Source organism: Nothoprocta perdicaria, unplaced genomic scaffold, assembly GCF_003342845.1.
Source record: "Nothoprocta perdicaria isolate Ctin4 unplaced genomic scaffold, notPer1 scaffold_410, whole genome shotgun sequence".
NCBI lineage: Eukaryota > Metazoa > Chordata > Aves > Tinamiformes > Tinamidae > Nothoprocta > Nothoprocta perdicaria.
In genome coordinates, this window is record NW_020455656.1 from 220,731 (window position 1) to 237,946 (window position 17,216).

General features: G+C 39.6%; 1 protein-coding gene across 7 annotated transcripts in view; it reads left to right on the top strand.

The window, feature by feature from the left end:
* Nucleotides 1-17,216, top strand: part of PHF21A (PHD finger protein 21A) — an 88,970-nt gene that overhangs the window by 53,223 nt on the left and 18,531 nt on the right. For 4 of the 7 annotated variants that reach the window (XM_026045843.1, XM_026045839.1, XM_026045845.1 and 1 more), the window contains exons 5-7: nucleotides 12,026-12,226; nucleotides 14,952-15,206; nucleotides 16,655-16,741. In XM_026045843.1, the coding sequence (XP_025901628.1) occupies nucleotides 12,026-12,226; nucleotides 14,952-15,206; nucleotides 16,655-16,741 (543 nt within the window). The remainder of the gene's footprint in view (nucleotides 1-12,025; nucleotides 12,227-14,951; nucleotides 15,207-16,654; nucleotides 16,742-17,216) is intronic. The other 3 variants (XM_026045840.1, XM_026045846.1, XM_026045842.1) reach the window with 1 other exon arrangement.

Sequence of the window (17,216 nt, forward strand, 5' to 3'; positions counted from 1 at the left end):
ACATAGTACTTCTCTATTTAAAGAAATAGTTCTCAGCCACTTACATGCACGTGCACATTATTGTCAATGTACGTGTGTTGGGTGGGTAATGTGGATCTTTTCAAAGACTCTTCATAGATTCATAGAATCCTTAAGGTTGGAAGGGACCTTTAGAGATCGTCTAGTCCAACCCTCCCTGAAACTTTCCCTGTGTTTCCTGGTAATCCCCCTCTCCCGACTCTTTCCTTTCCTTGCATTGTATTCAGTTGTATTCGTTGTATTCAGTTCAAGATGAACAAGTAAATCTGTCTTCTTTTCTTGACTATGTCTGATCTATTAATTTATTTTTTTTCTAAAAAGAAGCTCAGATCATCCCTGCATTTCAGCATAAGTTTAATATATTTGTAAAAAATAAGAAGAGAAAACTTATTTCCACTTTTCCTTTCTTCTAACAGCCTACCTACATCAGAGTCCCTACATCACAGCCTTTTCCATGCTGTTCAGGTGCCATTTTTGCTTCAGATTTTGTAAAGGCTATCTTAAGAGTGAGAGCTTATTTTTTATGGACTGGAATTTAAAAGGAGTTCAGATTACATGTACAAAATATTAATTATTGTCTGTTTCCAAAGACAGGGCAGCTGTAAGGTAGTCCTCCAAATTAGTAATAGAGCTGGAGGGTCCCATTATGAGTAAAGTCACCAGACCTTAGGACAAGAAGCAAGTTGGCCTGTTTTAACAGCCTGTTTTAACAGCCTGTGTTTTAGTTCCTAGGATTCTCTGCCTTTCTCAGCAGCTCCATGTGTGGGTCCTCCAAAAAAAGAAAAAAAAAATCCATTGGTGTGAAACCATGGGGAGAAGAACCTGCTATTTTGCAATTTACAGCTCTCAGAGACCAATGTGTTAGGTGTCCTGGATGAAATGGTTTGAAGGGTGAAGCATGTTCATGCAGCAATATATTGTATGTTCACAGCAATAAGCAGCAAGCCAAGCACATGGTTCCAAGGAAGAGCTGCACTTCATCACCTGAAAATGTTTCAGTGCTTTTTATCTAATCCTTACCCTAATAATTTGCCACTTAAATCTAATGCGGGCCTGTAGAGACAAAGAAAAAAATGTTGATCTCTCCATAAAGACGTGCTCATTAGATACATTCAGTGTTGTGAAAGAGGAATTATAAAGAAGAATTATAGGAGAACTTATTTTCTGTTCAGATTACTTTAACTCTCTTTGTCAGAAAACTCTTCAGAGAAATGTAGAAATTCAGCAAAGGCTCCTTCAGGGTTCGCTTCAAGTCACTAACAAGTACAGAGTTTTAGTTAGCTGGACCACAAGTTTTTTCCCCACCGTTACACATGGGTTCCTGTCTTTGTCGTTTGCGCTCTCAGCAGTCCCTCAGTCTTCTAAGGATTAGTGGGAAAATAGTAGTTCTGAGTGCAAGTCCTGCTTCAGTATATTTTTTTTTGTCTGTGTTAACATAAAAGATCTGCTGCCTCCTTCATGCTCGTGCAGAGGAAAACTTGGAGAGCCCTCCTTTAGTGGCATAACAACAAAAGTAAAGTACATGCATCGTTTTTGACAGGTCTTCTGTAAAAAAAAGAGAATAATAAGTCATATAGAGCTTCCTTCTGACATATTTTCTAAAAGGTTGGAGAAAGAATAAATATAACTGAGAACTTCTGAGGAAGCCCGATTTCTCAGGTGATAAGGAAAAAATGGTCCTGTCAACAGCAGCATGGCATTCGTTAGAGTTGAAGAAGGCTTGGTCCCCTTGCCAGGAGAGTTTTCCAAATGCCATTTTAACAATGATGGCTTAGAGGGATGGGAACTTGAAGTATCTGTCCTTATTCCAAAAATGGTTTCAATGGTCTATTCTCACAGTCAAGAATTTTGGAGCTTGGAGGCAGGATTCTAATATATACGAATGAAAACAGTAACAGCAACTTACATTGCTCCGACATTAAGTTCGGTTCATACATACACACATTCAAAACTCTTCTTTTTGCCTTCCTTGAAAGTGCCACACTACCCTTCCTAAGGATTTCTAATCCCCTCCCAAAAAAGATTTAATTGCATTATAGCATTGAGTCATTGTAGATACATTTTTCAAAAATGAGATATAGTGCTTCAGAAAATTTTATTCAATGTCCTAATTATTTTTTTCTCAAGTTTATTCAGTGAACATCATCTTTAGTAGAGAAGTGATACCTGACAAAATTCCTCTTTTCTGTTGTTATCAGTGCCATCCCAACAATTCCTTTAGTTGCTTATCCAAGAAATTGATGTTACAAAGGTACTTGTGTTTGTAGTTTCTAACAAGCCTGCCTTAGGGAGGAGCACTGACTGTCTTGTTCAGCTTTCCTGAGACAGTCGCAGCAGTTTGGCACTTCTGAAATCATCATGTTCAGCTGCGCCCATGAAATGGGAATTTACATCACATGTTGCAGGCTTCGACTGCATAAGTATTAAAGCCTGAGTTGGCATTTATATTAAATTTAAGAAAATTTGTGAAAGGAGGTCCAAAATATGAAAAAAAAAAATGACACTAGATGTAGAAAATGAGCCTAGTGTCCCATGGACCCTCTGGAAATGGAGTCTCTTGGGAGTAGTCCCGGTGGGTTGGGCAGCAGTGCTCTCCTCCCTGCTTTAACCGAAGTGCCGCCTCCGTTTTCTTTATTCTGAAGGGAGCTCTGACAACGTTCACCCAAGTCTGAAATAGAAATCCTGTGCTGAAATCAGGTTATGAGCAAGGACAGTGCTGAATTCGCAGCTTGCCTTATCACGCAAACAGGTCTCGTTTCAGGCCGTGCAAAGTTACCCAGACTTAGAACACAACAGATCATTTCCAAATACAAGCTGAAGGTCGGGGAACTTACCGTAGAAGAGAAGTAAGTGGTATTTATTTATGGAGATGCATGCAGCTGCCAGTATCACAATATATTAAACAGTAGCAGAGGAATGGGAAAGGATAATGGAGGTAATAGCACAAAGAGTAACACCATCACTCAGCTATATAGACCAGTTATGTATACAACTTTATGTTCCAAGTCATTTGAAACAGTTAACAAATTCCAATGGATTATATAGAGTGTCATTTCAAAGTGCAGGCTTTGTAGTGTTTCATTTATTTTTCAGATAATTTGGATTCTATTCCAGATTGTTTACAATCCCCCTTACAAATTTGTTTCCCTTTTATCTGTGTAAGCATGTGCCGACACTGTAGCTCAGTATACACAAATGCTAATATACCTTCGTGCACACGGAAAAGAGCTTTCCTGGCACTGAGTTTAGAACTCCCATAAAATACATTATTAATCGAAGAAGTCACTCTTTTTAGAAAAACCCGTCATTTTTGTGGTCATCGTTGAGAAGGTTATAGATAAATAAAATACTGTTTGTTAACCAGAATCGTCCTCAAAATGCAACAAACAACCCCAGATACTGAAAGAGTATTAAAAAAAAAAAAAGATTTAGATTTCAAAAGTAATTTTCCTTCTCTACACTCCGGTTGCATACAGTAACATGATCTAATTATAATGTAATGACAGCTTCTTTTACGTTGCCCTGTGTGCTTTAATGCTCTAAATGCATTTCTCTTGGCAGCTCTTGGCAGCGAGGGGAAAAACGTGGTAAATATTCGGTTCCCTATAGTGACTAATTCCCTGGTTTTGTGTTGGGCTTGCAAATTCTAGCTCGTGTATTTATGTAGTTCAAGGAGGAGAGTGGTGGGGAGAGTGGGTAGGGTGAGCCTGGTGTCTGCCTGTGTGTGTGTGCTGTGACCTGGGCTTGTGCAGTGTATGGAAGCGTTCCTTGGGTGGCGTGTGCTGGTCCTGCAGGCTCTGCGGAGCCTTATCAAACACAGCCAGTTGGTGCTGCTGGTGGGAAAGCATGGGGGAGCTCTCCTGGGGAAGGTTAATGGAGTGTAATTATGAAGAAAAATGAACTGCTCAGCCACTCCATCTCACTCTACCTGCACTGAGAGTGACAAGTGCTCTGATCTTTTATAAACCCTACAGCAGAGGTTTAACAGTCTGAAATTATGACAGTATAGCTGTCAAACAAGCGCGCACACTGTGAAGAAGTAGTACGAACTTATGGACGGGAATGTTTACATTCCCTTAGGTGGTCTCCTTTAGTACCTTTTTTTTTTCTGGATGGATATTGTCCGTGTTGATACAGTGTTTTCAAATGCCTTTCCCTGTGAGCCCTCCATCAAAGCCAGAGAGATTTTTGTGCTGCATGCCGAGCTCCTTCCTTCCCGCACTTCACATAACTCTCACCATGCTGGATGGAGCGATGGCTTTCTCCGAGCGTGGCTTGGTCCTGAGGGGATTACGCCGTTCCACAGAAAAGAGCTTTTGCAGGGCCAAGAACTACTGCTGGGCTCTACATCACAGCAACTAGCTGCAATTTGAAGTTAGGTGCTAATACCTGATCCTCTTGAGTGAGTTAGTACGTGTAGATCTGTTCAAATTTGTCACGTTCATAAGATGTTTTGTTGCCTTGCATCTAGCACATGGATCTTTTTTTCCTTAAAGAAGAAAAAAGGTACTAATAATGCAGTGAAGCTGCATCTAGGATGTAGAGAAAGGAACTGCACGTGTCCAAACCAAAAGAGACAATGAGATTATGCAGCGTGACCTCCTGTATATCAGAGGCCACTATAATCTACGTGGATTCTCTGTGTGGAGTCTGGTGACATCAGCACGATGAGGACAGTTTGGTCATCGAGAGGCTAAATTTGTGTGTTCCACGGCTGAAAAGCAGGTGATAGATTGTGCTGCCAGTTCTGCTGAAGACCCTGCAACATCAGCAGGTTGATTAAGGGAAATTTGCTCAGCTAATCCTAGCAGGCAATTTATATCCAGCATTGCAGAGAAGGGGGGAAGGAAACAGTCTCCCAGTCAGTTTGATCTGGGAAAAATTTTTTTCTAAGTCTGGAATCAGTAAGAATATACAAACAGGGCATACAGCAAAATTCAAGAAAGGGCAAGGAGATAAGTTCCATACCACCCAAACTGATCTGTTTTGCTTAGTGTCCTCTCCATAGCTGTGGCCAATTTCTAGGCTTTATGGGAAGGTGAGAGCACAGCAACCCAAGAGTATGTCTGGTTATTTCTGGCCTCATTAACAGTCAGAGGAATGGACTTGTCTTTATGCAGGGTTTCAAAACGTTAGAGAAGGAGGATGAGAAGGACTCCCGTGTCTGCACCTCCCTGTAGCCCGTGAAGGGAAGGAATGAATGGAGACTTCCAAGGAGGCCATTTCCCCACCACGTGGACTGTTGAATCTCTTCCAGAAGTTAGATTAAGTTTTCTGTCGGAAAGCTCTATAACCTTGTCCTAAGGATTTCCAAGCATGTTAGGCTATGTTAGCCCATAATATGTTAGCTCTGTTAGCCTATACGTTAGCTGCGTTAGGCTGCTCCGGCATTCGGTCGTCATTGCACCTTATTTCAAGGTTGAGCTTGTTTATCTTCAACTTACAGCTGAGGAATCATCATTTTGCATTTTTCAGAGAAAATAAGAAGTTTTCTGTGAATAAACCATCAGCTTTTCTGGGAATAAATATCTGTACTTTGTGACAAGCCAGTTCTTAACCTTTTTTTATGACAAGCCAGTAGGCCTCCTGTTACACCATATTGCTTATTGGTGCCTTGGTTACCTTTGTGGTTCTCCTTTGAACTGCCGCCAGTAGCTCTGCATCCTTCTTGATAAAGGCAGCTTTTCATTTCTTTTGACAAAGCATGTACGCATGGGCATTTTTAAGAAAGGTAGGATAAGCTCGCCAAACCTTTAGTTTTTGAGTACTTCCGTTTTTTCTGTATAAAATGTTGCCTGACTTAGTAATCTGTATTGATGTGAACAAACACAGGAGCAAAGTGCCTCCTCCCCTTTCCTTTCCAAGTGGAAGGCTAATCAAGAACCACTGCTTTAGCTGCACAGAATCCCTCCCGACTGATCCGCGAGTTTTGATATAATAGAAGGACAGCACTGGGTCTTCACTATGGATTTAATTTCATGTCTATCCTAGGAAGCAGGCATGTGTCTTTGTTTTGATCATGCTTGGTTAACTAAAGAGAATGGAGCAGTAATTGTGTTTAGCCGGACAGAATATGCCTATTCAGTAGTTTATTTAAATGTCTGGGGAAAAGAAAAAAAAAATCTTTGATATGTTTTGCTGTGATACCTCAGGCTTCCTACGTGGTAGAGCTGTGTGATTCAGCAATGAATTGCTGTGTGATGTTGTTAATGATGTGTTTTAATCAAACCAACACTAAGCAGTATTTGCTTGTCAGTATAGACAGGGATAAAATCTGTCCGCTGCTGTTGGAGCAACTCTGATCAATTCCCAGGGAGATTCTCACTTTCTGTCTTATCTCTGGAGAAAAGTTCAGGAGAACAGTGCTGAGGTGAACTTAGTAACAGGCTGATTATGCAGTATGTAAAATGAAATAAATTTTCTTCTTTCTGTTTTAAATTGCTGTCATTCAATTTCACTGAGTATCTTCTGGATTTTCTGTTAGAGGATACATCCCTCTGCATGTACTTCATGCAGTTTCTTATTTTGCATCTTTATACTGTGTCCCTTTAGTTATCCCTTAATACCTCTAGTCTCTGCAATTAGTGTTTGCTGTCTATAAGGAAATTGTGGACATGAAATATTAGATGCTGTTGTCAACACCAGGGTAATTCAGCGGGGTGTTGTAGGATGTATTATGAACATTCAAGTCTTTCTCTTCAAAAGAAGAAAATTTTTACATTCCCTGGTAAAATAAAAATAGTTGTCCTGCATGATACTTCTGCTCATGCATGAAGTGCAAAAACATGAACTGTTTGTTTCCTTTCATGGGGTAGAGAGGAGGTGTGATTCAGTCGTGGGCATAGCTGTGGGATGCACAAGAATATCACTGAAAATGAAACTGATTCATTTTTTATGCCAGGGCTGTGTCACTATGCAATAGTACGTTGTAAAATGATTTGATTACTATTCTTTCCACTTGGGTTACTCAAAAATATTAGGCTTTACCAGATTGGAAAAGAGATTGTTTCATTGAGGTTGGTCATTTGTAAAACAAGAAATGAAGTTTCCTAATTTAAATTGCTCCACTGTGCTTGCTTAATTCAGACAAATGCAGTTTAAAGGGTTTTACTTGACACCCACATTATGAGGCAAATCAGAGGTGAGAGATGAGAAGAAGGGGTACTTCCCTGGCAGAGCTTAGCTTGAACAAGTGGCTGCTATGCATATATATGAGTGACTTTCCCATCAGGGTTATTCCTGTGTTCTCCTACATAATAATAATAATCCACAGTAATTTGTGTGCTGAGGTTTTTATACGCCAAGCTTCAGTCCATGACGCATTTTACAAGACCTCATTATACATTTCTGGAAAACTAAGTTTAGTCAGAGATCATAGAAAACCATCTTTACACAGAAGCACAAGAACAAATCTTGTTCCATTTCTGCACAGTCTAGGTGACTTTTTTTCTTCTGAAGAGATTTTTTTTTCCTGACGTAAACATATGATGGGGGAACAGTATAGAGATGGGCAAGATAAAATTAAGCACCTTTTCCATGTTAGTCAGCAGTTAATTTTTTCATCTCTAGCCATTTTATGTGGAGGTGATGCCCACATCCTTCTACCAGTCTGTATTAGCACTCAAAAGAATTTCTTCTAAGCAGAGAAGCCTAAAACAAAACTAAAAGCCTTGTCAAATTAAAAAAGAAGTTTAATTTCATTCCTTTCATTCCATTCCTCCTTAATTACATTCCAAATACTTCACTTAACTGTTTTCCCATTCTGTTTTTCCTCTTGTCATATACCTAATTCTCTATTCATTAATTACTCCATTGCTTAATTATTATAATTATTCCTGTATGTTTCTTCCAATTAGTATGGGTATTGCAGTTAGGAGGAGGAGGTATTCTATTTTTTTAGCATATGAGATGAAGGAAAATGTTGTATGTGCGCTGCGCCTACAGGTTCAGCCCCTGCTCCTTACTTGATGCAACAGTCGGGTTTCTAAAAGGAGAACACGGTGATGTATGAGGCATTTCACATTACAGCGTTTCCTTTCCAAAAGTTAATTGGCCTTGTGGTGCTGCAAATGGTAAAAGAAACAATGTTGAAAATAAAGCAGTCAAGGAGACATGTAAAGCAGAACGCTGCAGCAGCTATTTTCAGTCATTTTAGTTCGTAACTTATATTCCTAAGTAAAATTTTTAAAAATTGATAAGCATTGTCCCCCCATTAGGAATGAGGGAATGGACATTATTTTCAAAATTTAACTAATATATTGATTTTCTGAATAGTTTCTAACAGTTTTGGGAAGTGTTGCTCTTTTCTAAAGGAATAATCCCACATTTTGTCCCAAAGTAGGTATGTTCACACGTAAACTGTATGTTTATTCCAGAATCACACATGTAGAATTTATTATGAACAATGATTGGCAATTTTTTAAACATTACTAGTGCATTGTAAATTGTGAACACTAGAGCACGTGTAATATTTTACTTTCTGGAACTTTTGGAACATTAAAGCAGTTCACTGACAGGCAGCTGATAAAGTCAGACTGCATCAGCCTTGGTTTTAGGATGTAAAAAGAATGCATTGCAGGTCCATTTAGTATTTTACTTTTCTCTCTCCTTTTTAGGAGATGTTTAAAACTTCTCTCTTTTTTTTGTCTTAGAGATAAAAATAAAGCCTCTTCTGCATAAGTATGTTTTTTAAATGTTTCTTGAGATTAAGAAGAAAATGATAAAGATACAATTAGGAGTGAGCATTAAAAAAACTGTACTTAGAGAACTACTTTTTTATTGTTTAATTAATTAAAATGGAAATAATGTTTAAATAATAATGTTATAATTAAATCATATTAAGATTTGGGCTTCTTCCAAGGGCTTTCCTTGCCTTATAGAACATTTCCATGAAATTTGTTAGAGTGAGCGTGGGGAGGACACCTCTGCCTGTCTCACTGGGGCACAGACATATGGCGAGTGAGACCTGGAGGCAGATTTTCTGCTCGATCGAACCAGAAAAAAATCTTTCAGTGCTGCAATTGGATGTGGCCTGTGGCATAAATGAGAAAGTGGTATCACTGAATGTCACAATATTGATTACAATTACAAGCTTTAAAGAAATAGCCACGTAAGATGTCTAGAACTCTGTGAACTCTTTGGTGGGAACAGCTCTTGATGAGACCTAGTGATGAAGATGTCAAGAGAGTAAGAGCATTGAAATTAGGGAGTGCACTTATGGGCAGGGTTTGACAAATGGATTTTGAAGTAGTCCAATATTAACCATGGCAGAATATGGGCAATTATTCGTTGGGCAGAAGAAAGGGAAGAGGGAAGGAGAAAGAAGGATGTCATTATTGATTCCTTTCACCTTGTGGATGGATGTAAAGAGCTGCTTGATGTTGGTCTTGGAAGAAAATTCAGTAAACTTCAGGCGAAAGGCAAGTATTTTTCATACATTTGTGGTGTGGAGGGACAAAGAACCATATTGTGAATATGGAAGTTTTTAAAGCCTTGATTTTCTGACTGATGCAAAAACTTTGTGTTTAAAATACTGTTTCTGTGATGGAGTTAATCTCAATATAAAGTTTTGTCAGTGATAATTCAGTAATTAAATAGAAATGGGGAGGAAAATCAACAGTGGTTAAGAATTAAAGACTTAAGACTGTTTCTTAGGACTTGTGTAATACTTTCACATACCTTAATCTCCTTGGTTATTTAGGAGTCAGGTAGTTAGAACTTTACACCACGGATTGTACACGTTGCAGTGCAAGCGGCATTCAAAATGGAGAGTGGTCCAAGAGTGCACAAGAACAGTTCTTAAACACAGTTTTAGTGGAGCATGAAGTCTTAGAGCAGCAAAAGCTTCTGCCGTCCTGCCAAAACCGTTATAAAAAGAGCATTTCTGAGAGCAACCTCCTGCGAGTCAGCAGCGCTGCGGCCTGGGGGCACCCTGTGGGTTGAGCCTTGCAGCTTGGCTGGAGATCACGGGGAGCATGAATCCACGCTGCTGAAAATCAGTGTAGATCTCATCACTGCTCCTATGTACGTGTACACAGGACCCTAATGCCTCGTCTCATTTTGGTAGCGAGGTGAAGCAATGTTGGGGTATGCTGTTCGCAGTGTCTCTTGGTACTGAATAACAAAGATAATCCCAGTGGTCTCTCGGAGAATTTTTGTAGTTTCAGCAGCATGTTTTTTTGTTATTGACAGTTGCTAGAAGCAGCTTATTAAACTGCCAGGCAATTGGCATGCTCTGCAAACGCGGCACTTGCTGCTCTGAATCTCAAAAGCCGGCGCTGCCTCTTCCCCTTTGCTAGCGCACGAGGCCGGGGCTGGCGGGGCTGTGCTGCTCGCAGCGGCCTCCAGCCCGACCTGCCAGCACAGCGGCCATTTCTCCCGCTGCCGTTATCCGTGTGGTGCCAAGCGCTCTCCGGCGGCTCCCGTGCCATGTGGGTGCTGAGGGTGTGCAGCGAGGCTGGCTGCCCGCCGCTCGGCAGGCGCTGCGGCCTGCGCCACGCGCGGCGACGCGCGCCTCGAGCTGGGCGCTGCCCTCCCTCCTCTCCGCTCGCTTTGTGGCCGGCCTTTCCCTCCTGTGTCCTGCGGTTGTAAGGAGCAAGAGGGGATGAGTGCTGGGGCCGCCGCTGCTTTGCTGCGGGGAGGGAGTTAGCTGAGGAGCGCCCTGGTCGCTGTGTTTTGTACAGGCACAAGAGCAAAAACTCCCCTCCCTGTTCGTGCCCGGTACTGAAATTTCTTAAGTCTTCCGTGCAGTTTATGTGCAGTCTTTGGCAGGTTGTGCTCAGTCACGTTGCATTATTTCCCCGGCTCTGTTTTCCTCTCCTCCCTCCTGGGTTTCTCTGGAAGTGTTTTTGGCTCCTGGCTCTGCCTGCTGACATGGCACTTTGCTTTGCTTGCGGCCATGGTGATCCTCTCAGAAAGCTGTTTTCAGTGGTTGTGCAAGCAAGCAGAGACACCATGTAAAACTCTGCATTAACTTTCTGAATTAGAAAAAGAAAAAAAAAAAGCCTTTTCTGCTCCTGATACTTGCTCCTTATTCTAAGAGGAAACAAACAAATTACAGCTTTTAGTTTTGGACAGCTTTTTTTGCACTCTTCCACTTGCAGTATAAAATACTTGAATCACTCTTCTGTCTGGTACTAACTCTCTAACTTTTCAGTGATTTTTGACCAATGTTTCTCTTGTTTCCAGAGCGTAGTGTACAACCCCAGCAAGGATTCAAAGCAAGGATCCAAAAAAGTACAATTTGTTTTGTACTGTGTTTCACTAAAAATATTTCACAACAAATATCAAAATGTTCTGTTCTCTCAGAATTTTTTTCCTTTCTATATAAGCACAACTACCTTAAACAGCCTATTCTGTCAAAAAATGGTTCTGCCAGAGTTTTTCCAACAGTTTCTATTTCCAATTGAGCTTTTTCAGTTCTTTTCAAAAATTCCTGTTGGCGTCCTTGTTCTCCTCTGAAGCTGACCATGCAGTGTAACTGTGCGTGAGGAACATGTGTGGTTTCAGTCTTGTGTTTTTCACCAGTGTTCCCCTTCCTGTCCTTCCCTTTGCATTCAAATTATTTCTCTCCCTGCTTAATTTCTGTGCCTGGTAACACGGTGGTCACCGCGTTGCCTTCAGTTCAGCTTGTGGCTTCAAATTAAAGTCCTTTTTCATTGCTGTGAAGGAATGGTTCATGTTTGAAGGAGACAGAAACTTCAGATTATGTAATGCTAAATTCAAATAAGTCTCAAATATTTATGTTAATGAGGTTGTGGTTTGTGTATAGACTGAATTTGGACAGGTTTCTGCAAGGACAGCAGGGTCACCTGGAACCACCAATCTTCTCTGGCATGTTGACACTCTGCATCACATAGCACTGATTTTCACATTTTGAAAATGAGAAATCCTTCTGAAAACTTCTGAGTAGTTCTTTATCTAAAAGTCTATAGGTGTTATTCTCTCCCCGATATAGGCAGCTAACTAACTTTAATCATTTCTATTGATGTTTTTGTTTGTCTGGTAGAAAAGAGTGGTGGAACAGCTTCGGAAGAATTTGATAGTGAAGCAGGAACAGCCAGACAGTAAGTTTCAAATACAGCCATTGGCACAGTCAGAAAACAAATTACAGACACCACAGCCACAACCACTACAACAGCTACAGCAACATCACCATCAACAGCAGCAGCAGTCTACTGCACCCTCTCCAAACGTGATTGGATCACAGGTAAATATTCTGAGAAGGTTTCTGTTCTCTACAACATTTTTTTTTCTTGCTGAAGGTAAAATTTAAAACTTAATGTTTAAAAGTTGCATCATAACCTCATAGAAAAGAAGGGTGGAGATATCCTCTTCTTCGGTGCTATCACCTTCCTTTTCTGTAGGTGCAAGGATGTTTGTCTGCCCCTACCCAGTAAGTCTCAAGAATCAGCAAAGATTTTAAATGCATTATATGAGGTGTATGATTAAAATCATTTATTTATAGAAGACTAACAGAGTGCCCACTGGATCTGTGAATAAAAATGTAAGAAAGTGATTCTGTCTTCTTTCTGCCTGGTTGCTTAAGCAGGTGTAACTCCTGTTAAATGATACTTAGTGTAACCTTCAAGAACTACAACAGGAAAACAGAAAAATATGTTTATATGTTCATGTCTCAAAATATTTGCAGGCAAGTGGTGGTGACTCTGTTTCATTTGTCTCTACTTTTCAGTCAGGAAACATGATTGCAGAAACAATCTCATGCTTTTGTCCATATATTCCATGCTTTACATTCATGTATTAACTTCCAGGTCATCACCTGGGTTGTAGAAACTGAAGTTTTGCTCAAAGTTAAAGAGCCCTCTAGTGAACTTGCCACAAAACTGCTATGCCCTTCTAATGGTCATTGATACAGTTGTACTTGGAAGGTAACTGTAAACCAAAAGGCAGGTCATGCTCTCCTTTGAATAAAATACACCAGGTCTTATCCTTGAGGCTGTTCTGTTTCTATTTATGCTGGTATAACTCTGAAGTCACCTCACTTGCTTATGTGCACGTTCTGCCTCTACCGTTGTGCCTCTGTCCCATTGCCCCTCCATCAAAATGTGCACTCACTTTCAGCAAAGAAAATCCCACTCACATATAAGGGAAAGTCTAGTATTTTGTCTCTCTAGAAAAATCTTTGATTATTAATTTTCTAAATAATATATCTTCCAAAACTCCATTAGTAAAGAGAATGCTTTCAGAAGTTATTTTTCAGAGCAACTCACTTTGGAATAAAGTTATACATATTAAGAGCGACATATTCATATATTTAATGTAGTCCAATAAGAAGGATTTTTTCTTAATTTTCATAAAAGAGCAACCCATGCTAAGAAGTTCTATTGTTACAAATGTGAAATAATAGACACTTAATATCAATGGCACTTCAGTATTAATTTATGCACTGAAAAGTTTTAAGTATTCTATGCTAACGAAGGTAATTAAGGCTCTGCAAAGTGACAAGGAAATTCTGTCTCTGTGATCTGCTGACTGAAGCTGTCTTCTTAGTACTTCCAGACTTACTAGAGCCCTGGTCTTGTATTACGTGATTGATTACACTTTTCTTTAAAATGTTTATGGAGGAAAGCAATGCAGTCGGTTACATTTGATTGAAACAACTTGAATCATGTCACAACATTCGGGGCTCTCTTGCCTTCTGCTTTGGAGAAAATGCAGCAGAGGTCAATAAGAAGCTGCTCAATGTAAAAGTTAGGGAATTGTTCATGTTGAGAGAAGGAAAATTTAATTATGATTGGACTTTATATAAATGTATGAAGTTGAATCATGAATTCTCTTTTGATTTGGCTTTGTAGAATGTCTAAATTTTTTTTAAACTTGTGCAGAATTAGCAGAGGATATAGTTTAAGCATTATGAAGTCAGAGGTGTGAAGGTAAAATTCATTTTTGTTTAAGATGACATTACTAGAGAAAATACTGACGTTTCCAACTGGAAACACATTTATATTATCTTATTAGAAAGAAAATTTTTGTGCATTTAAAATCAAGGAGTGTAAATCGGGCATGTTAAGAACATGAAAAATGAGGCCTATATTTTTTCCTCTCCCTGGCCTCAGAAGGACATGGTTTTTACTTCATATTAAGAGCACGTGCACCAAAAAACCCCATCCCAGAGAAGTTAAACTTAATTGCCTACAGCCTGACGGACAGACTAGCAGAGAGCATTTAAAACTCCAGGATAAATCCAACCTAAGGCTAGTGTTAATATTTGACTTCCTCCTAGACCAGGCTTTTTTTTTACAGAAGCAATGGTAAATGATTTTTCCATGAAAACTGAATCTTTTGATGAATTCTAAGTGCCTGTAATGAGGTAGCTCCCCTGCTCTTAGGAAAGAAACTTAAAGACTGGTTATGTGTATGTATGGCTAAAACTGAAATTTGGGATACCCAAATTCAAATTTTATTCTTAAAGAAACCAATTTATGAATGCTTTTCTTGCTTCCTCTGATCATGAAGATCTTTGCAAATAAAGTTTCCGTTTGAAAATCAGAGTTTTAATTGATAAGAAGTTAGTTTGCTGGATTGCTTAACAAACTTGCAACTTAAGGGTCTGGTATTGGCCTTTGACAATCTGTATTGACAATACAGATTTGAAAGTAACATGAAACTGAAAGATGAAAAAATGTAAATGTCAGTACTAACACTTAATCGTCATTTTCTTGACAATTGTCTGTGAATCATTCTTTAATACTGCAGATTGGGTCAAAATACACCTCATGGTGGCACCAAATGAGATTTTTTTCTAGGTATCCAGTTTTCAGAGGCGTGAGATGCCTTTCGTGTCGCTAAGGAGTAGGTAGATAGACCCAGCGTTGTCTCTTCAGGCTCGCTCTGCCTTGTGCCTGAAAAACCAGCCCACATCCTGTGCGATGCGAAGCGCCCGTCTCTTAAAGCGCCTTTTCTGTTCCCCTCAGAAGACTGTAACTACAGCTTCCATGATCACCACTAAGACACTACCTCTCGTCTTGAAAGCAGCCACCGCCACCATGCCCGCCTCCGTGGTGGGCCAGAGACCCACCATCGCCATGGTCACGGCCATCAACAACAGCCAGAAAGCCGTCCTCAGCACGGATGCGCAGAGCGCCCCCGTCAACCTCCAGACAACGAATAAGGTCCCTGCTCCGGGAGCCGAGGCGGTCCAGATCGTGGCAAAGAACACAGTAACTTTGGTAAGCGTTTCGTGGCTTTGCCCCCGGGAAATGTGCCTTGCTGGTTAACAAGAGGACTATGAGGGGGGGAAAAAAAAATCAAATGAACAATCATGTTTTTGCGCTGGAAGGGAGAAAATTGGGGATGTGTTGCGAGACTTGATTAATTGACATTGCTAAAATGAGAGCCTGGGAGAAATGCATTTGCTGTCTATGTAAGTTGCTATTACTGCTTTCTTCCCTGAATTAAATTAGTGCTGTCATCACCTCTGTGTAAAGTTTTCTTCTGTATGCAACTGTTAGTCATGAGGAAATGGTAATTGTCTTGCTCCTACCTATTATACATATTTCTGTTCCGGAAATTTTCCACTTTCAAATTTGGTAAAGGACATGTCAAAGAATTTCTTTATTTGTGGGATTTTGTCTTCATTTTTTTGGCATTCAGTCTCTCTTGTTGCCTTTGCACAGTGAAGTCTCTGTAGTGTTAGACCACACCACTTTGCTCTTTACCATATCTTCTCTCATCACTTTTTCATACACAGCTCCTGTTTGCTTAAGCGTTTGGCAAAGTGCTTTGAGTGTGTCACAGCCTTTTCCAAAAGTTACCCTGATGAATAAGTTAATCAGCCACTTGGAAATCTAAGTAATATTTTGGAATTGCGTTATATGCTTCTTGGACTGGAAATTAGGCATTGTATGAAATTATAACAGTGAAGTTTTACTTCTGGAGTGAAGGTCTAGACATTCACTAAAAGAAAATCCAGTTTATTTTTTTTAAAAAAAAAAACAACGTTCTAATCATGCTAATGAAAGTAATTTTGCTTCCTAAACAAGTCTTGCTTTTGTTAATAAGTGTGGAGAACACTATTAGGGTAATTTTTTTTTCTAGTATTCTCTTATCCTCATCATTGCTTGCCCCACTCTTATTTGGCCTTCACATCTCTGCTTAGCCCTTTGCAAAATAACTCACACAGGTTTAGGGAGGTGATCCTGCTATTCACAGGTTAGTGCTATGGCAATTCCCATGGATTTCAGGTAGTCAGGGAAGTACTCCAGGCTTCTGAATAGTACACCTTAATTATTTAAAATGAATGACCTGGTTTTGGAAATTAAGCCTTAAGTTATGTATTTACATAAGCATTTTTTTAACTTTTAAAACGAATGTGAGTTTTCATTATCTTCAGGGGAAATGTTTTGAGATTTCAGAGCCAAATAATTAGTACAATTGAACTAGAGGGAAAGTTACCTTCAATTTCTGATCCAAGGTGTGCAGGAACTACGAAGTAAGGCTGGCTCTGACCTTAATGCATTTCTAATGAAGAAACTGTTACTGTGAAAAATTATTGACAGAATAGAAACCAACCTGAGCCGAGGAACATCAGGTCTGGAAATACACTTAGCATGTTGATTTTGGTGAACAGCTTCAAAGCTATTTCCCTCTTACCAAACTCTCTTTCATGTTCTTACAGCAGGTTCAGGCTACGCCTCAGCCCATAAAAGTGCCGCAGTTCATCCCTCCTCCCAGACTCACTCCTCGCCCAAATTTTCTTCCACAGGTGAGTATATAAAGAACAAAAAGGAAAAACAAGAAGCCTCTAAATTGTTCCAAATATTTCTTTATTGTGACAGTGACCTGTGCGTCAAGCAGAGCAATGAAAGTGATATTTTGCAAATTTTTCATGGTTTGGCAACACTGGTTGCATCTTTAGTTAAAAAAAATACTTACAAGAACTATTTAGTTTGCAGAAAATATGTGGCACTATGAATAAGAGTCTAAAATGTTCTGCAAGTAAAAGAGAAAAAAAGGAAAAATATAGGCTGATATCTGAGTTAAGATTTAGGGATGGTGAAATCAGTTAGAGTGTGACCCAATTTACAAAGATAAAATGCAATATTGAGTATTAAAGACAGGCAGGACGATAGAAATTAAATAATTAAAAAAGCTTTAATCTTATAATGATGTGTTCTGTGTTCTGTAACTAAATTAGCAAAGAGTTGGAAGTAAGCAAGTATTGGCAATAGAGGGTTTGC